Source organism: Equus caballus, chromosome 18 (genome assembly GCF_041296265.1).
Source record: "Equus caballus isolate H_3958 breed thoroughbred chromosome 18, TB-T2T, whole genome shotgun sequence".
NCBI lineage: Eukaryota > Metazoa > Chordata > Mammalia > Perissodactyla > Equidae > Equus > Equus caballus.
The window spans coordinates 22893764-22915967 of NC_091701.1; the positions used below are offsets into that span (position 1 = coordinate 22893764).

A 22204-nucleotide genomic window follows, 5' to 3' on the forward strand; every position below is an offset into this window, starting at 1 on the left:
GAACTGTCTCTTGGTTCTACCTCTAAATTCCCAGACAAGGCTCCTGAGTGGCCCACTGTGCAAGAGATGCTCATTCCCAGTGCTATGGAAAGAATCCAATGGGCATGGTCACATTGTACAAAATAGCTGCTGGGATCCAGCATGTCACTAAATCGATTATGCCAAAGTAAAATTGATAGGAAAAGAAGGGGTTGGCAAGATCATCCACTAGGTACTCACTAGATCTAGATATCCTTTTGATCATAAGTCTTCCTTTTGTGATCATTATTTTGTTAAGTGGCATTTATTAACTAAATAAAATTAATTTTTTTTTGTTTACTACAATATCTATTCTTTACTTAAAAGATATCTGGTCTTAATAATAGGAAGCCAGTTGGCCCTTGTTTTTAGAATCTTTGAGTTTCTCTATGTAAGACATTATGTCTAAATTTTCAACTTCTCCCAAATACAGAAAGAAAAAAAAACATCTTAAATATACATCTCTCTGAAGACACCTGAGAAGTCCAACTACTTGTTTACTTGCGTATATGGCTTACAGCCTGGTCGTAAGGACATTATCCACTGATACACCACGTAATTTTGGAGGAAGGGATTTTGAATAAACACAAGGAAATCTAAGTATTTACACTGGCTTTGGTATGTCTACGTTCTATAAAGTATGGTAGCAATTTATTATCTAATAGAAAGAGTATTGTGCTTTAAGGTTCTTATCATCCCTTACTGTTCATAATCGATGTGATATTTACTTTCACCTCGACACCACTATTAGCCAGGTATTATAACTCCATTTTGTAGATGAGAAAAACCGACACTCAGAAAGGTTGACTAACTGGCTCAAGGTCACACAGCTATTAAATGGCAGATTCAAAGCATAAATTCAGTTTGGACTAACTCCAAAGTCTGTGTTTATTTGTAAAGGATCTAGGATGGTGTCAGACCCATAGTCGGCATCAATAAACATTGGCTCCCTTTCCTGGTAAAGAGTCTTTCGCTTCTGTACTACTATGATCTGAATAGTTCTTTCAGAAAGTCAGTGGAGTCGGATCATGATAATGATAGATGCCATTTGCTGTGTTAGTTGTCTCATGGGCTCCGAGGGTGAGTTGTCTTCCCAAATTCTTTTGGGAGTGGGATCTGAGCTTAATCCTCTTAATTAAAATTTGTGATTTCTCTCTGACCCACTAAGTTCTGCAAAACTGTTTTATGTTTCAGGGACCAGAATAATTCTATGGAACCTCTATTTGTCATAGGGTAGATGACAAGAGAGAGAGAAATTAGAGAGCATCCCGTTACTCAAATAATCCTGAGGGTATTCCATTTTTGAGTTCATATCGAGCCATACACAATTTCCCACACGATTTACTCAGGAAATGTTCTTAGTGTCTTTTTATTCCAGTCAAAAGTTTTATATATAGGATATAATGGAATATTTATTACATTACCATACTGAACTGAATTGCAACTACATCAAAACTACACACACATATATGTGTGCACGTATACACACATATCCATGTACATGGATAGAGATGAGAAGGAAAATGTAAGATCAAATATATTTAATTGATTAGTGATAAGGATTATGGGTAATATTTTTAAATTAAAAAATTTTGACATTTGAAAGTGATTTGTTAAATTAAAAAAGGAAACGAATGAATGTATCAGAATGCTTCAGCTAACCAGATTAAAAAAAGGAGAGCATCCTGGAAAACTGAAAACATTTTTAATCATTTAAAACACTTCAAAATATATGACTTTGTCTCTAGCAGGATAGACAGGAAATTTGTCCTATGGTTTTCCTCTAGAGAGGGAAGCAGAGTGGCTACAGAATAAGGGCTGGAAGGGAGACCTTCCACTGGATACCCTGTTGGCGCCTTTGGAATTACGAATTCCCGTTGTGTATTACCAATACAAAAGAAAGATAGAAAAGAAAATGTATACTCTTCTTCTCTGTCTTAGTAGGTGAGGTAGAATTAGCATGATTCTTACACTGCTGTTTGATTATAAGAATTCTCCACCTCTATTTTATATGGGTCATTTGTACAACATATGTTTTTAAGTAAATAACTTCCTATGTTCTTTTAATGCATCTCACCTTAATGTATATATTACTCAAAAGGCATTAGCTTTATCTGGGCATTGTGGGACATTCAAAAAAAGTATAAAACGTGATCGCTGGCTTTGGTGGACTTACTCTATTTTTGGATGATAGAACACATGAAGAAGTGTAAATAATAAGGCAAGCTAAAAGTGGTGGTTATGAAATTATTACTGCAATGCCTACCATAGATTAAAAGAAACAGTTCAAATCGATGAAGATCAGAGTGGGCTAGAGAGCACGTAGACAGAGAAGATTTTATGTGACGTTTGTATAAGTTAGGTCGTGCTGCGGTGCAGTAACAAATCTGTCCTCATCATTTAGTGACTTAAAGAATATTATATTTGTTTATTTTCAGGGAGCAGCCCAGGGTGGGCTTTTGGTTAGCTGGGTGGAACTCTTCCCTGGTCGGAAAGACACTCAGACGGGCAGTTGCTTTGCCTCCTTCACTGTGCAGCCTCTCAGGTCCCTCAGGGCATCTATCTGAGACAGCCAAAGGGGACAGAGCACGGGGAAGCACGAGCACACCTACACAAGTCTGCTCCTGGAGGGGTACACATCTCCTCCGCTCACATGCCATTAACCGTAGCTCAGCAACAAGGCCACACCTCACCGCATGAGAGGCAGGGGCATGCAATCTAGTTGGCCGGCCACATTGCTGAATTTTCTGTTGCAACGGGAGAAGAAGTGATCTTTCTGGTGGACAGCTGACAGTCTCTATCACAAATATGGAACATCAATGATTTGGAGGAATAAAGAGGAGAAAGAATGGCTTTACCCAGGCAGGAAGGAAAATAAGAATACCCAGGCTATTAAACCCCATCAGGCCTCCAGTTCTTTGTCTGATAAACAACACTTGCTATAGATGATTTCTAATATTGTTTTAGGCTTGTCTGGTTCTGAGCTCACATTCAATGGGTATTGTGTTTGTGTTGGAAATGTTACAAGGTAACTCTTACATTACTGGGTAGGGAGAGTCTTGAATAATCATTACATTGTGCTGGAGATTTTTAAGAAATCAAGAGACAGATATTGATCAAGTACCTCCTACACAGCAGACGCTTTGCCAGGTGCTATAGGGGATGCAAAGTTAACCCACTCGTTTTTCGTTCTTTTTGAGAAGAGATTACAGACTATTTATGAGGGAACTGAGTTGGATGAAGACAAGGCAAGATTACAAGTGAAGCAGAATGAGATATGTTTCCAGGGTTCCAGACCTCACAATATGGGGTAGGAAATGAAGTGAATATGAATTACCTCTGAATACCTTCTACAAGATTTTTGTGAAGAAAAAACATCTCTAACACGAGCTTGTTTCCCTGTGATTTGTCTCTTACAATTGGAGATATTAAATTTCCATTCATTAAAAGTTCTGACTAACTTGGGTTAACTAAAGTTTTACTGCAAGTAAAAATGCACAACTCCACCCTCTATTTTACAGGCCAATTGATTAAGTTTCTTTAAGAGATTAAATTGAACCTTTAGGAAATTAAGGCATTCCACGCACTTTACCCATTTCTATGAAAATATATTCTCAGGTGTTATGACCACTTAAAAAGTCTGTGAAATGTAGTTTTCTATTCCTATTAATTCATAGCCAGTCATAGCTCTAATATATCCCAGGACTCTTATCTTTGGATATAATTCTATAGTTTTAGTTTTTAAAAATTTTGTGTTCATAGAGAAATTACGATCCTGAAGATTTTGGAAGGAGAGCATTTTCAGCCATTTTCATGTTTAGTTTTGGCTTCTGGATCACGTCTTGTTAGAAACTCACCGCAATTATTTGGTTTTGTCTTGAATAGCTGTTTCAGTTTACCTTTCTTACATAACACCAGACCTGGGACCAGGAGTCAAGAGACCTGCATTTCCATTGGGTTTGCCACTTACTGCTGGGCATGTCCTTTACTCTCATGGGGTCTTGGTTTTCCTTGTCTGTCAGATGAGGAAGCTGAACTAGAAGATAGTGTAGGCTGCACTGTCTTTGAAATATTGCTTTTCTATATGTTAATATTTGATTGATCACCTTCCTTGATTTGGTTATCAACTTATTAGTTTAATTTCATTTTTAAAAAGGTCTGGGGCCGACCCCATGGCATAGTGGTTAAGTTCAGTGTGCCGTGCTTCAGTGGCCTGAGCTCATGGGTTTGGATCCTGGGCACAGACCCACATCACTTGTCAGCCATGATGTGGCAGTGACCCACACAAAAAGTGGAGGAAGACTGGCATGGATGTTAGCTCAGGGCTAATCTTCCTCAAGCAAAAAAAGAGGAAGATTGACAACAGATGTTAGCACAGGGATAATCCTCCTCAGCAAAAAAAAAAAAAAAAGGTCTGTTCTTTTAACTTTTTTTTTTGACAGTATTGTCAGAAGTCCCTTTGAACCAGCATAACCTAAGGTGCTTATTTAAGACATAGATTCTTAAACCCCTACAGCACATTTACTAAATCAGACTTTCTAAGGAAGTACTTCTCAGTCTTTAATGGACATACCAGTCACATGGGGATCTGGTTAAAGTGAAAACTCCAATTCAGTGTGTCGGGGTTAGGACCTGAGATTCTGCATTTCTAACAAGCTTACAGGTAATACTGCTGACCTGCCAACATACTTTGAATGGCAGGGCTCTCTCAGTTCTAATGGCAGCTCCAACCCAGCAGAACCATGTGTTGGATGGAGACAGAATTAGCCAGTTGTGGAATGTTTAAAAGGTAGCAGTCATGTGTAAAATGTAGCATGTAGTTCCTGGGTCATATAACGTAAAGAAGAAAGGTGTTGCAGAATAAGGATTAAAGAAAATAAAGTAACATATATCAGGTGCTCTTATGAGTGGTCATGTCAGAGAAGCACACTCCTTATTGCCATGTTATTTTATTTTTTTGAGGAAGATTAGCCCCGAGCTAAAATCTGCCACCAATCCTCCTCTTTTTGCTGAGGAAGACTGGCCCTGAGCTAACATCCTTGCCCATCTTCCTCTACTTTATATGTGGGACACCTGCCACAGCATGGCTTGTCAAGCAGTGCGTAGGTCCACACCCAGGAGCTGAACCAACGAACCCCGGGCCGCCAAAGCAGAACGTGTGAACTTAACCACTGTGCCACCAGGCCGGCCTCTGTTGCTATGTTAGTTTAGATCATGAGGATGTGTTGAAATTTCAAGTACACAGCAGTAAGAAGAAAATTGTTTCTTTTTTACTGATTGCTGCTTTGCTACATGCTGTCCACAGGTTCTCTTCTTTCCCTTCCAGATTTTACAGTACGTAGCTGCTGTGATGACATTGTTCTTAGTCATGGAAATGTGGTCTCTTTTCTGATTCTATGTGTTAATGAATAAAAAGATTGTTTCTGCTGAGGAGTGAAAACATCTCAAATGAGTTTGATTTCTAGTAAACAGCAGGCCTACAGAGACCCTGAGAAGATGCTGGACATCTTCCTGGAGATTAAATTTTGCTAGTTTTTTTTTTTCAATTAAAAAAGGTTTTTTTATTGAGATATAATTGACATATAACATTATATTAGTTGTGGGTGCTCAATCTATCAGTCTAATTTTCATTTTTAAAAGGGCCTGTTCCTTTAACTTTTGAACAATTCCTGACTGTAAAATTAGCTAACATGAATGTCCTTTTCCTCAACTGCAGCACTCCCAGGCAAAAACGGTTTTGCAGAAATGTGTGCATTTGCATGTTGAAGTGGGACCTGATTTATACTGTGCCAAATACCATTACTGACAGTCATGCAGGCTTTGAAATGAAATTATGACTTAAAAATATACATGGCATATGTTCTATTCCAATTAAAAAAATGTGCCTAGGGAAACTTTCTTTTATTTTTTTAAATTCCACAAACCCTGCTAAAACCTAAGAATTGTGTAGACTGATTTACAGGGTCTTTTTTCTTTGTATGGACGTAATGTTTACATCACTCAACTTTTGAACATCAGATACTTTTAGATGGCATTTCATGTTGTCACAATAACAACAGCAATCATAATGGTAGCTCACACAGAGTTCTTACTTGATGAGAGGTTACATTCAGAGGGCTTTATGTGAATAATCCTTTTACTCTACTTTATCATCTCTAAGCTGCTCTATTTAAAATGTACATACAGAGGCTGGCCCTGTGGCTGAGTGGTTAAGTTCGTGTGCTCCACTTCAGTGGCCCAAGGTTTCACTGGTTCGAATCCTGGGTGCGGACATGGCACTGCTCATCAAGCCATGCTGAGGCGGCATCCCACATACCACAACCAGAAGGACCCACAACTAAAATATACAACTATGTACCAGGGGGCTTTGGGGAGAAAATGGAAAAATAAAATCTTAATAAATAAGTAAATAAATAAAAATGTACATACAGAAAATCTTAATGTTCAGTCGATATTACAAACACACACACACACAACGCTTGTGAGGAAAAGAAATGAGAACAGTTTAAAAAAAAAAACAAACAAACCCTGAAGTCATGTGACAGATTTACCAAATTCTTTTTATTTACATAGAAATGTGTACACATACTTTCTCTGTACACAGAAAATTCTAAGTATATATACATATATGGTTCCCACATATTTTACAATAAATAGTATTTTAATCTTGTTTCTAGATGAAAATAAAAAGACGTCTCAAAATATTTCACACCAACCACAAAGTTACAAAAGCACCCGATGAACTCAGAGCAAAAATTTCAAGCCTGTACTACCACACACTAAGCCTAGTACAATTTTTACAAAAGACAAAATCAAACACTGTGCAGCTATCAGCAGTCAGAGGAAGGGAATGGAGATGCAAACAGAGAAGGGAGCTGTTGGCTTTTTGAACAAGGTGGTCAGAACATTTTTGTTGATTAGGACTGGTCTTCCTTCAGTCCTCAATTTAATGTGTTACTTGAACCGATATTTTACAGAGAAGAAGGGGAAAAATGTTAACCTCTATAGTAAACAGAGTAGCCATTCCATGAATCTTACAAGTTCTAGAAAACTTTTACTGGTCAGCCAGATCCTCCTCCTGTGCTCATGCAAAGGGATCGTCCAGTTCTATGATACAGGCTGACCATCCACCGGCTCAGAGAAAGGGACAAGGGCCCCGACTGTGCAGCAACAATAACTTGGAAGTAATCTCAAAAGCCTGGTAAGTCACGTATCTTGGTTATTAGCACTTAATAATAATTAGTCATCTTTAAATATAACTCTTTATTTCCACAGAAGTTCATCCCTCATTCAAATAATTAACTAAATGCAAGAACTTAATCTAGGAGGCTAGAATAATGAATCCATAATCTTGGAATTTCCTCCCTCCACTTCCAATTTTTTTTTTCCATTCTAGCTTAGGAAACAATCTCTTTCTCTCAATTTCAGAGTTGTTTTATACATGTATATAAAATCACACTATCAAATTATAGAATGAGTTATAGGTTATATAGATTTTATGATATTTTTGACAATCTGACAGCACTGAATTTGGCAAAGAAATCTAAAAGCATCAGGATCTTCATTACTGTTGAACTGACATAATATATCCAGATTTGCTTTCCCGATACACTAATATTGCTATTCAGATGACAATGTTAAGGATGGTGACCAACACGGGGCTAATTGTTTAAATCACATTCCACTCAACTTGAGCTCAGATAATAATGTATTTAGTTCCACGGTGGCACTGTAACTTCGCACAAGTTTTGAAACAAATTTTACCCCTTCATCTCTCCTATCGATAACAGCACAGACGTGGGGGAAGAGGCAGCAATGAAAAAAGAATTCGATGTCAGAAATGCAATTCATCTATCAAATGCAATCTTTTCAGTTACTTTACTGAATCCGCTATTTCTAAGATAACCTTCCAAAACATATTTCAAAGGCAGGCTCATCTCAAGAGCAATGTTTATCACATGCATAATTCGGTTCTTTCCTGTTACATGTTGCTACCACTGATGCTTCTTTTAGAGGAACAGCGTTTCGAGGACTTAGCCATCCTATAAGAAAGTGATGGCTTCATGAACAGTTTGACTCTTTAGATTAAGGTACTTAGGAATGAAACAAACACGTGTCACATTTAAAGATGTTTCTTTTCTTTTTTTTCAATTTGAAAATCTTATAGGGAACTAAGGGTCACTGGCAGAAACAAAAGGGATCCTTTACCATGAAGAGATGGGCTTGGTTCTCGGTCATTCTAATTAAATATATATCCATCCTTCACTTCTACCACTGTGGAAGGACTCAGCCAGAAGATAAGTATGGAGTCTCACTATGGTAATTGTAGTCAGGACAGACCTTTTGCACAAGTTTATAATCAACACTGTAAAAGGCAATGTAAATGCAAATGACCTTGAAGGGTTTGGAGCACAACCAAGACACGTGGCTCTGAGTCTGCTCCTGGTAGCAGATCTTTGATGGGTCAAAGTTGCACAGGGCGGTCTTCTTCGCCCGATCTGTTTTTTCATACTCAATGCGACAGTTGAAAGATTTGGATTCCTTGGTCTCCAAGGTAGACTGCGGGGACACTTCAAATTCCACCACTTTGGAGGGGGGTACCAAACTCACTGAAACATTGCCCAGGCCTGTTGAATTGTGTCGGAAATAAACACTGAAGGTTCCATTTCCATGGTCAACAATTTTCCCCGTGATGAGGAGGTTGAGTTTAACAGTTTTGATGTTAGAATGGAAGTCACCCCATCCAAACATTTTCTTAAATTTTCCAGTTTTTACTATTGGCCTCCGTTTAGTTCTTGCCAATGGCTCCTGAACCTCCGTGATGTTGGCCAGCCAATCCCAAAAGGTTTCCATGCTGTCCGCATATGCCAAGTGTCCGGGCTTTGGGACTGGAGACTGCTTAACAAACAGGCGCAGAGGATTGATGATCCTCGAGTGCACCACGTTTCCGACCAAGGTCCCCGGAGCATCTTTGTCTTCCCAATCCAGCCCCTCTGTGGCATGCACCACTCTTTTACTGTCACAAAATAGCTGTTTGAAAAGAAGAAAGAGAAATAAACTTTAGATAAGGCTTTCAGCATAGACGTACTAAAGCCAAAGCACAAGGGAAATTCTTGCAATATTATTTGGATTCTTGCTAATAGCATTTCACACACACAGCTGGGCTCAACAGTGTAAAAAGACAAGAAGTGAATTCAAGCAAAGTAAAACTGTGAGTACAAAAATTAAAATGGTGAGATTAAGAGGAGAGTATTTCATTTTAATGGGTTGATGTGGTTTTAGTTTCTGTTCCCTAATCTTTACAATTCTATCTTTCCAGATTGGGAAAAGTAGTATATTTTGGTCTCTCACTTGACAAAACCATTAAATTTGTGAGGTCTTTTCTTTCAGATAGAATTCAGCTCTAGAATGCTGAAGGTTTCTACTGAGGAGCTAGAAACCATCTGAATATAAGATATTGATGTTGCTTAAGTAAAATCTTAAGGATATTATTATATCTAAAGGCTTATATCATATAATTTCATAGCTTTTGATATAATTCCATCTGAAACTTGTAACCAAAAAGAAGCGTGGATAGAATTAGGAAGTTCTAAAAAAGTTTTAGTTGAAAAAAATAAAATTTCAAATTTAGTTGCCTTTATAGAAACAGAAATAAATTGGAAACATATTTTGAATTAATTAACAGGCTGTACAGGATTTAATAAATTTTATTATAAGTGAATTATATCCTGAAAGACAGAATTTCTAAGAAAGAGTTATGTGAATGTGTTTTCTGAATTTCACAGTATTTTGGTTCAAATCATACCCACTGAAACATAGCATTTTATTTGTATTCGATTTTTCTTTTTCTTCTTTTTGTGGTGTAAGAGTCCCCATGATTTCTAAAAATCATTCAGTTAAGTGAATATGGATTTTGAGGGGCAGCATCATTATATATGAAACTGTTGCCTCGAGTGAATATTTATGGATAAGTTATAAAGTCTGGAAAACAGAGGTTTCTAGTGGAAACACACATAGCCTCTTATCTCTAACGGCACAAACCATTCCTGTAATGATTCTCTAGAAAACTGTCAGCGTGATGAAAAGGATGGCAAAGAAGTGAGGCTGTTGTTTATGGATTGTTTCTCCAATCCTTTCAAACTTAGCAGAGCACCTGCTAAAACTAGTCTCAGATTACTACAAAAATTATTGCTTTCAATCCAATTTTGAAAGGAAAAAAGACATAGCCTGGATTATAAATATTGCACTCGACTATATGGTAGAGGTTAATAACATGAGGTTATCTTGTATATATTCATAAAAGTTTAGAAGTTAAAGCTTCAGTAGAGCTCTCTGAAAAGTGTTTTCACCTGTACCTCATCCTCAAGATCACCTGAGAGTAGGAATCCAGGGACTTCAACGTATGCGTGGGTTTTTCTTCTTTTACTGCTTGGGAGAGGGGTACAGATATATATATTGGCCTCTGATTAATTTCCTGAAGATTTCTCTTCCTCATTTCCAGTATTTTTTAAAAATTCTTTTCTCTTCACTGAAATTACTGAGGTTTGGCAGAAGGGCAAATTGATATGAGGCACATGCTTACTATTTTGAGAAACTAAATCTGTACTATCCTTCTCTCAGCAGCTTACGCATTCCGAGTTGATACTTCTTTTTCACTCCTGGTGTTGAAAGGCTGGCATAGCCACCAGGAAAAGAGAGATCATTACTCAGGATTTCTAGCTCAAAATATTCTGGGTGTTTCTGATACTGTAACTAGTGCTTTCTATTTTGATCACTCTTAATTATGATGTGCAAGAACCTCATTCAGATCAATGGTAATAGCCCACAGAGTTCAGTACCAACTTCAGTAATGACATGAGATGCAGCCTGGTCCAAGGGATGTGTCCTGGCCCTGTCTCTCTTTCTCTCTCTCTCTGTCTCTTTCTCTCTCTCTCTGTCTCTGTCTCTCTCTCTCTCTCGGGCCAAGGACACATGGACAGATAAGAAGCCCCTTGCTGACCGAAGTCCAATTTCTCTTCCCTGTAATTATGACTCTTTTTGCCCAGAGTCTATTATCTATTTTTCACCTGTTTCCCGTATTTCATGAGATGCTCCTTGCTTGGTCCCTGCTGACAGACAGACCTCCCACTTGCTGAGAGTCTCTGGTATGTAAGAGCTCATTTACTTGCTGCTCTCTCGCCCCCTATTTCATACAACTCCCTCACTTCTTCCCTCACTCTTGCCTTCCTTCCTCTCTTTCACAGGGTAAATTCCTTCTGACATTTTCTCCTTTTAGCTGCTGCTGCTTCTTTTTTTTACATCTCAATTCTTAACGTATACACATCACGCTGCCTATTAATACTGCATTAGCAGAACTAAGATCCATTTTCCAATAAAAAATATTTTTCACCCACAAGTATAAAAACACTCTTTGCTACCGGCAGCAACATGCTTTTCTTTTTCTTAAAATGTTTGTTTTACATTACACATTTTTCTGAATTTTTTCCTGCCTGGATCATTTCTCTTGATTTATTGCTTTGCCCAATTTTCTCCTTACTTTTTCGCTATTGAAAACCTATAAACATTGAACCCATCATTCAACAACAAGTAAGTTTTGCAATCATGCAGTCTGAAGGTAACTGGTATTGGTGCATTTTAGAATACATGATAGGCCTCTCTATGAGATGGACATTATGACATCCCTCTCTTATCTCAAGGGCTACTGTCATGATGGTTCTGAGGTTACTCAATGATAATGTTAATAATAATTATAATTATTATTTTTTTTTGAGGAAGCTTAGCCCTGAGATAACATCTGCTGCCAATCCTCCTGTTTTTGCTGAGGAAGACTGGCCCTAAGCTAACATCTGTGCCCATCTTCCTCTACTTTACATGTGGGACACCTACCACAGCATGGCTTGACAAGCGGTGCCATGTCTGCACCCGGGATCCGAACCAGTGAACTCCAGGCCACCAAAGTGGAAAGTGTGAACTTAACCACTGTGTCACCGGGCTGGCCCCAATAATTATAATTACAAATGGCTATTTACTGAGACTTTTTAAAAAATCTGAAGATTTTCTTTCTAATAATATATGTTTTAACAGAATATTACCCAAACATATGTGACTCACCCTAAGAAATACGAGAGGAGAAAAAATCTTAGTGATTATTTGCTTTTAGAAAGGCTCTGTAATGCTTCAGAAAAGATTCCCTATATGAGAATTGAAAACAGAATTTGATTTCTAAAACATAGATTCTAGCACAATACTCTTTGGGGTCAAATCTGCCCAAGGAACCCTTGATTTTAAGGTTGGTCTACAGAAAAAATAATAAAATTTAACTAAGAGCACAGATCTATAATTGTTCTCTCTGCCAATGAAAACAGTTACTGGCAGTTCTTTAGATCAAAAGACAGATGTGTATACATATATTTAAATTTTTTTTCTTTGCCCTAGACCATCACATTTTTAACTTGCTTTGGCAACAACATTAGCCAAGCTGAGAAAAGCTGTGTATAACTTCATCTGTTTGTTTATTACTTTAAAATACATGGACAGTTCTCACAAGGGCTGATTTCCCAATCTAAACCCAAATCTCAACAAGCTATCAGGTAATAATGTATTGGTAGAAGAGTATAATTAAAAGGGTAAATGTCTTTCTAGTTGTCTTAAAGAACTGACAATTGTACCTCCTCTCTCTTTGGTGTAACTTGTCCAGCCCTCCCCCTGGCTCACTATTTAAAAATGCATCACTGCTGAGAGGACACTCTCTCCTACACTAGGTCCATGTGGATGGTGGTATGAGCTAACTCCTCAAGGCTCAGGCTTAACCTCAGGAGTCCTAATCGGAGATGACTAGGTTTGGGATGAGCCACAACCCTGCCCCTTACTCATCCATATACTCCCAATATGGAAGCAGCATGGCGAACAAAGCACAGGATTTGGTGCCTGATGATCTCATCACCCTCACTTAAGTGTCTGACCTGAGCCCCTGTTTTCTCACTTCTATCTCCTTTGCTGGTTGATTATAAGGACTAAATAAAAGACTGGATGGAAATTACTGAGCCCAACCTGTGGCAAAAGGCATTCAATGACTGATGGTTCTTGCGTGGTCCAATGGATAGTCCCATGTTTCCTATTCAAGAATGGTCTTCAAAGGGTTATATGAACTGTCAGGCCTCCAGGAAACCAATTAATGCTTAATCAAGCAACTTGTTCAGCGCCATACGATAAATTAACGACCGAGTAGAAATCAACCTTCTCAACCCCAGAGCATCAATCAAATGCTGCCTCGTGTTTTCAGTCATCTGGCATCTGAGTCATAGTCAGATCAAAGGCACAGGTGAGCTCTCTTTGCCAACAAAATATGTTTGCTGATCCTTGATTTCAACCAAGCAAATGAGTCAGCAAAGGGAGCTGTAAGTACATAGTGTCTGGCAGGTGCCCTCACTCCTGAACGATTCCCTGATACACATGCAGGGAGAGGACTGTAGGTGGCTGGGAACCTGCTGGCAAACCACTCTGTCCAGGGCAGGGTTGTTAGATGTTATCTACAAAACACAGGGCTGCATCCTTCCGGTTGCTTTTGTACTTGCTGGGGCTCCCGGTGCTAATGTCGATATCACTGCTGTCTTTTGTCCCATCATATTACAATAATAATGCAAAAACATTTAACCGCTAGCACAAAATGGAGTTTAAAAAAGGGTGAAAAAGAGGAATTGCTGTGCTTTATCTGTTTGAACATTCCTTGATTTCAACACATTTATCAAAGCTTAAGTAATTTATGTCTTGGCAGGGTGTATCCATTTCACAAAGCACACACATTAGCTAGATACAATGATATCATATTAGCTTTTTTTGCATCTTACAGAGGAGCTCAAAAAGATTAATAAAAGCTCAAACCTTCATCAATTAAATGAAGCAGGTGGAAGGAAGGGAGTCGAGGAAGAAGACTATTTCATTCCAGTTCTTTTGTTTTTAGGGAGAAAAAGCTGACAGGTTCAAATCATTCATCATAACAAGCTGGAGTCGAATCTCACTGATAATTAAATGCCTTTTTTCCCAAGAGGCAGAGAAGCTGCGATGAATTTTATAGTAGCAGATGTGAGAATAGTCACGAATTATGGAAATAATTTATAAACTAAAAAGCATCTTCTCTGCAAATACTATATCAGATCATTTTTTCAGCTGTATCTGTTTATAATTTTAGTTTACAGAGACGTTGTGTAGTACAAAGAGTGCCCATATACCCTGTCCCCAGTTTCCTATAATGCCAACCTCTTGCATCATAGTACACTTGTCGCAACTAATGAACCAATATTGATACATTATTATTAATTACAGTCCATACTTTACTCAGATTTCCTCAGTTTTTCCTTACTGTTCCTTATCTGCTCCAGGATCCCACCTAGGATCCCACATTACATTTGGTCTTGATGAATCCCTAGGCTTGTCTTGGCTGCAACAGTTTCTCAGTCTTTCCTTGTTTTTGATGACCTTGAACGTTTTGAGGAGTACTTGTTAGGCATTTTGTAGAATGCCCTTCAATTTGAGTTTGTCTGATATTTTTCTCATGGTGAGACCAGCGTGATGGGTTTTTGGGGAAGAAGAACACAGGGTAAGGTGCCATTTTCAACACTTCATCTCAAGGGTGCATGCTAGCAACATGACCTGACTGTTGATGTTAATTTAAATTTCTGACTTAGGTAGAAAAGATCCTTTTTTTAAAGTTTTGCTTTCAGAATTCTCACAAGGCTTATACACTTTTGTTATCACAAGCTTAGTTTAATTTAATTTTGTGGCACTTGGTTTAGGATTGATTTTTTTGAAAAAGTCAGGAACTCTCAAGCATTTCAATTTATAATTCTTTACCGCATCACTGAATCATCTAAAATAACCTGAGTTGTTTAAGAAACCATACATTATTTATAAATTATTCTGGCAATATTACACGCTATAAAGGTGTCTGTCATTATTACCACTATTGCCATTTTATTTGTATTTAATATTCATTTCTTAAAAATTGGCCCCATTTTGATAATTCGTAGCTCAATCAAGAAGAGCTTATTCTATAAATATCTTACATAGGCTTGGAATGACTTGCTGACTGTATTAGATTCAAATGTCCCTTTTCTCAGTTTTGGAGCCAGTTCATTGGCCTTGATTCTACACATTCAGTGAGTCAGGATCAACCTTTAGATGGAGCTTTCTTTGAAGGTCAACCTGATTACCAAAGGGAAGGGAGCCAATGAGAGAAACCCTCATAAACGAGGGTTCTATATTCGTAGTCCTCTGGATGCTGCAGCACCATGAATGTTACTTGGTGTTCCTTGGGATCCAAGACAGTCAGATCTTGGCCGTAACTACGGGATAATCCTTTTCTATACATCCATTTCTGTGATAGCTTCACTTCTTCCCTGTAGCTTCATGTGGGGCTGTGTCCTAAACTGCAGAGAGTGGGGTGGGGAGATTTCTCTACACTCAGCGAATACTAGAAAGGAAGTGAAAGGCATTTAAAGCTTTGAGCTTCTGGGGTTCAAATTCCATTCAATATATATCACATCATTGCCAGTCCAGGTAGCTCTATCCTCTATCAATCCCACCAGGTGGTCTTTTTCTTACTGGAAGAGATACCAGCAGAAGAGATGTCACTCCCAGCCTTGCTGCCTCGGCCGATGTTTCACGATTCTCATTGACACGGGTATTTAGCACATATTGACTCTTCACTTACATGGCACCAGGGGAGCAGGAGAGGCTTGAATTTCCTAAGTAACTGAAGCTTAGCACTTAGCTCTCCCGATTTAGTGAGAAGAGATTAGATGACATTAACACACCTTTTTTAAGAAAGTGGAAAGTCTAAGACAATTTAGAAACACTTCCACAGAAAAATTATTCTATTTTTGCAGGAATAAGTTTTTTGCTTCACTAACATTTGCCCATACCTGAAATTATATGAAAGCTACTGTACTCTTCCACTATACTTGCAAATTATGGACTTGGAGGAGAAGCGGAGTGTCCCAATCAAGTCTGTGTACGGTAGAAAACAATCTGTTGGCACATCCTTCCAGTGGCTGAATTTATCCAATCAGAAGAATTGTGCCAAGAGGGAAGGAATGAATGAAAGAAGCAGCAGCAATGAACTCAGTCAGAACAGGTAAAACCAAAGTGGGAAGGAGTGAGAGGTGGAAACAGCAGTGCTTTGATTTACTGGAAGGAGTTGGGGTCAGGAACAGTGGAATGGAAATGTGGCACTGTCACTTACAGTCCTATCTCCCTGTGCAAGCCATGTCCCTTCTCTCAGCCTGGTCTTCTCAACAGTAAAATGGTGAAAAGAGAAGATTGGAGTTGCACTTCAAAGAGATGAAGGAGACTGCAAGGTGGAAAGTGAAATAGAGTGTGTGTGTGGGGGGGGCGTCAATGGGCAGGAACGTGTGTAAGGAGGTGAGTGCTGCAGTCCAGAGGAGAAGCGAGGAGACCCAGAACTGTGGTCACAAATAAATGTGTCCTTTCTTTCTCTCGTTTTTTTTTGGTGAGGAAGATCGGCCCTGAGCTAACATCTGTGCCAATCTTCCTCTATTTTGTATGTGGGATGCTGCCACAGCATGGCTTGTTGATCGGTATGTAGGTCCACACTCAGGATCCGAACCTGCAAACCCTGGGCCACCAAAGCAGAGTGTGCGAACTTAACCACTATGCCACTGGGCCAGCCCCAACATGCATTCGTTTTTAATCAGTGACGAAACACATATTTATCAAATGCCTTCCAGGGGCAGCATGTGTGCCCTAGGCCCTGGGAGCACACTGCTGAACAGGGCAGATACAGTCCCTATCTTCATGAGATTTGCAGAAGAGCAAGGAAAAGAAAGATTAAATAATCACACTTTAATAATATCTCACTTAATTACAGTTGTCATGAGGGCCTGGAGATATATTCATACTGATATATACATATCAGTACAATAGCAAGCAAGGAGCACTAGTTCTAAACAGGGGAAGCAACCGTGCAGGGAGTGAACAGGATTAAGTAATTAATACCTTTATTCTGATGAGCAAAATGAAATCCAAGATTCACTAGCTGATGGTTGATAATGAATGAATTAGTGACAAGAAAACTAAATACCGACCTTGATATTTATATTCCTTTTTTCTTATTCCAAATTGTATATCGATTTGTTTATAATTACAGAGAGTGTGATAACATTATAACACAATAGTTATATTTTTTCTAGAAATAGAAAGAGCCTAATTTTTTTCTTTTCTTTTCTCTTTTTATTTTTTCCCAGCTTTATTGAGGTATAACAGACAAACAAAATTGTAATATTTTTAAGTGTGCATTGTAATGATTTGATATGCGTTTACATAGTGAAAGGATTTCCACCATCAAGGTAATTAACAGGTCCATCACCTCACATAGTTACCCTTTTTTTCGTGAGGGCCCTTATGATCTATTCTCTTAGCAAATTTCAATTATTTGATACAATATTATCAATTATAGCCACCATGCTGTACGCAGATCCTCAGAACTTATTCATCTTAATCTGAAAGTACACGTCCATAAAGAGGCTCCAGTGTTGGGTCACGCTGAATTCCTGACTTGGAGGTCCAGCGCCTGGAGGAGACAACCTTGGCAGGCCCCATCTTTCATCCTCAAACCTCCTAAGACCTGTTGAAGATTTATAATATATATTTCTTGGGTTCTGGGACAGTTAGACCTTTGCCATAATTATGGTAGAACTCTTTTCTATAATTGTATATAACTAATACAATATATATCAATGCTACTTGATAATGAACTAAGTATGCTCTGGGTAAATAAAAATATTCTGAAATAATGTAGGTTTGCCTTTACGTTTATAGGTGTGTTAAAATATGTGAATACACGTTCTGCTTCGGTGGCCCGGGGTTCGCTGGTTTGGATCCCGGGTACGGTCATGGCATCACAAGCCAAGCCATGCTGTGGCAGGCGTCCCACATATAAAGTAGAGGAAGATGGGCTCGGATGCTAGCTCAGGGCCAGTCTTCCTCAGCAAAAAGAGGAAGATTGGCGGTGGATGTTAGCTCAGGGCTAATCTTCCTCAAAAAAAAATAAAACAAAAAATAAAACAGTAAAGAATTTTAAAAATAATATGCGAATAGATAAAAAATCTGACCAATGTCTATGATTTTCACAAGAACTTATGAATGTTCTAAATGAAAGATAAAACAAAACAACCTAAAATTTTTTCTGTGATCATGATATTGAAGAGGCATCTATGCTTCAAGAGGATGTTTTCAGTTTTCTGTGTTTACACCGAATGTAGATTGTTTACAGCCTATACTGGTTTACCATGAAACACTTGCCGTAATAGATATAATACACAATGCATAGATTGAATAGGTCACCTACTATTAACAAGGAAGGCCATACTCTTATCTATTTTATATTACACCAAAAATATATAGATCTCTATCCTGAAAGAAAAAAATTATGACTTCCAGCATCAGGAAGAATGAGCTGAATGCTCCAAACTTGTGGATTTGTAACAAGCTGGGAGAATTGGCTTTTCTTTAATAACAGGACTGGAATATGCCACAGGAGATAAATTGCTACAGATCTGTACAAATATTTTTTAAAGGCAGCTGGCTTGCCCTCCTTGGATACCCTGGAAGCATTTATTAATGTTCTTTCAGAGTGACAATTGTTAAGCGCCAGTTTGAAAGAATAACTGTTTGTTTAATAGATCTGTTTATGATGTTATTCATGATGGAATCCATATAGCTAGCCATTAATTATTTCACTGCGGGTATTAGTTTAAGCCAAGAACCCCGAAGTGATCAGTTATACAATCTAGAGGTGGCTTGCAGATCCCATTACAGCTGAAGAACTATAGAACCAATAATGAAAGGTGGTCTAAAGCCTCATTTTTGTTGCTTATATATAGCTTACATAATTGGATTGCTTTAACAATTCTCTCCTGTATCCTGTGGTTAAAACTAAAATGACAACCTGCTCAGCAGAAAACAAAAACAAAACAAAAACCCAACCTTGTCATGATTAACTCAGCATCCCATTACATTTTTTGCTTGTAAATGAATCTTGGAAAGCATTTTCTCTGGGTAGAAATTTTACAGAACATCATCCCTGTTGTCAAAACAGCAACACACATCTGCTGGACAACACACAATGCTATACTGATAATTAGCAGTATGGCTTGCCCTAAAGTCCTATTTCTTGTGCTCCATTACAGAACTGTCACAGCAGATTAAAAGAAGAATGACATAGAGGAAATGAAGAATGACAGAATCAAACATATATCAATGTATTAATTGCACCTATTAATAATTTGTGGCATAATGTGGCATTGTTTCAAAACTCATTTTGCAAGTCGACAAACAAATGATTGCTTAGGAGAAGAAAGCTAAACAGTGGATACCCTTTCTGCTGAGAACAGCAAATTCATTTTACCTTCCAGTTATCTTTGAATAGCTACCCTTTACATTTTTCTAAATTGATACAGGAACTAACAGGAAACATAAATGTGAAGACAGAAATCTTAGCAGTAAGAGCCAAAAAGCTAGATTGCAATGCTTGGCAGTAGTGTTATCGCTAAGGTTAAATTTGGCAATTCTTATTTTATCCAGATCACAGTAACTGGAAAATCAGTGACACAACCTCTGAAAAAAATCATACAGACACACATACTCTGACACACAGAAATGTCATATGTAGAAACACATGTGTGCATGCACATACCATAATTTCTGTAAACATTTAAGGAAAATGGTGTGAAAGAAAACCTAGATTTCATTTTGTATCAGCAAGCTGAATAAAAGGGGCTCCTTAAGAAATTATGAATAGTCTAGAAGCAGACAGTAAAGATGCCTCATGGTAGGGGGCTGCTAAATGTTATGACATCGCCCAGCACTCCTGAGTAAAATGGGCAGATTGCAGTCTCATTTAATGCAAGTTTTGCAAAGTCAAACAAGGTATTCTTTTGATAATCTAATAGATAGAAACAGTCCTTTGGCTGTTAAGGAATAAATGACTCAGCATGGTAAGTGGCACTGTCCCCTGTCACCCAGGCGTCCTTACAACCCCGTCCAAGCTTTCGATGAGAGAGAAGAGCTTCACATGACAGGAACAGATAAATACTTGTGAAATGTAATGGCCTGGGAGAGACAACATGGATCTGTGTCTTGACCTCTAAACGTTGGCACCTAAAAAGGAAAGTTGCAACAGAGGAAGAGCAGTCATGTGAGCCATGGAAATGCCAGCTATTGTTTTTCTGTTAGTTTAGGCAGAGTTTCAAAGTGGGATGAAGAAACATGGGGGTTGGGAGGAGGCAGGAGACAGGGGTTAGGAGAGGTGCACGTGTGTATGGCTATGTATTTTACCAGCAAATCCATTTGATGCTTCAATCATCAGGTGCCATTAACACAGCAGTTAGCACATACTGCCTGTGATGGTTAGTTTTATGTGTCAACTTGGTTAGGCTACAGTACTCAGTTACTCAAACACTAATTTAGATGTTGCTGTGAAGGTGTTTTGTAAATGTAGTCAACATCTACCATCAGTTGACTTTCTTTTTTTCTCCCAGTTCAATGTCAGCATTTATTGGTTACATTCTTTCACCAAACATGACATCTGTTAATTTAAAATGATTTTTCAAGCTGTCTTAGGCACATAGTATGATATTTCATTTAAATGTAAACATTCACAGTCTATTGGGGACTTTTACAGGATCTTACATAAATATGCTGCTTTATTATGATCCAACATAAACATGTTTTGTAAAATCAATGACAGTTTACATGCTATAAAATATCTATTCAATAAAAAACACAAATGCATATTACTTGTGTATATGAAACTGATAATTGTGTTAAAATTATTTTTTAAATAATCTTCCCTGATGGTTATACTGAGAATTACAGAGTCTTCGTAAATCATCTCATCTGATTCTTACACCTACTTTGTGAGGTGTGTAGGGCAGGAAATAGCCTTAGAGAGCTTACGTGGCTTGTTCAAGGTCCAAGTATCAAGAGGCAGCAATAAATCTAGAAATCAGGTCTTTCGTGTCAGGTCATTGCTCTTTCCATGCTAATACCCTAATGGACCTGGCACCAAAAACCCTTGATTAATATATATATGTAACATAATATAATATATTTGTCTTATAAATTTCTTCTCATCACAAAATTAAAAGAAGTTTATTCTAGAAAATGAAACTGGGAAAATTAAGGAAAATTAAAGTCTTGCAACAACTGTTAATATTTTAATATTAACTCATATTTTTCTCTGTGTAATATAAATAATACATATTTTATATATTATCTTTATTTTTAAGACAAATATGTTATACTTAGTTACAACATAATAGTTCAAGTTTCTGGAAGATAAAATCTTGCTATTACTAAGAGTAAAATCTAAATTCAAAGAAGTGCCAATTTCCTCTAGACTTCCTCCCTAGATCTTGAAGGACACTTCACTCTTCCAGCGTTTGTCATCAAAGTCCAAATCAGAAGGCTCTTGGATCATTCTGGGCAGGAGTAAGCTCACTGTTCCCTAGGCCTGCTGGGGTGGCAGCTCCGCCATGGTAGTTCAAGGAGGTCTTATGAGCCCAGGTCTTTGCATCCATGGCTCTGCCCTCAGAGTCTTTGTTTCTTCATTTTTACCCTTCTCTATGCCTTTCAGTCTAGGCTGGCAACATTTCTGGTGGTATGAAATTCTCAAAATCTTGTCAGTTTCCTGTGTAATTCATGGGGACCCAAGCCAAGTACAGGAGCCCCCTCCACACATCTTTTCTGGATAACCTCATCTCTCTTTCTGATTTCTGCTCAGATGGTTGATTGGATCCATGTGTCACACACTCAATGTCTTTAGCAAAGTTGTCCAGCCACCCCTTTGGTGTTTTCTCCAGAGCAATCAATTAACTCTAAGTAAAGGAGATTGTTCTGGATAATGTGAGTGGGTCTCATCCAACCAGTTGAAATGTGTTGAAAGCAAAACTGAGGTTTCCGTGAGGAAAATAAAATTCTGCCTCAAGACTGCAGCATCAACTCCTGCCCGAGAGTTTCCAGGGCCTGCCCTATGGATGTCGGACTTGCCAGCCCCCACAACCGCAAGAGCTAATTCCTTGAAATACAGCTCCTTAGATATCTGTTTATCATTCTCAATGCTACTGGTTCTGTATCTCTGGAGAACTCGGATACATTGCTTTTTGATTTT

At 38.2% G+C, this 22204-nt stretch overlaps 1 protein-coding gene across 1 annotated transcript in view; it reads right to left on the minus strand.

Annotated features, from left to right (window-relative positions):
- Positions 1 to 6559: 6559 nt before the first annotated feature.
- NXPH2 (neurexophilin 2) overlaps positions 6560 to 22204 on the minus strand; it is a 117331-nt gene continuing 101686 nt past the window's right edge. Inside the window, exon 2 of the mRNA XM_001490358.6 lies at positions 6560 to 9048. Coding sequence (XP_001490408.1) covers positions 8305 to 9048 — 744 coding nt within the window. The 3' untranslated portion in view covers positions 6560 to 8304. The remainder of the gene's footprint in view (positions 9049 to 22204) is intronic.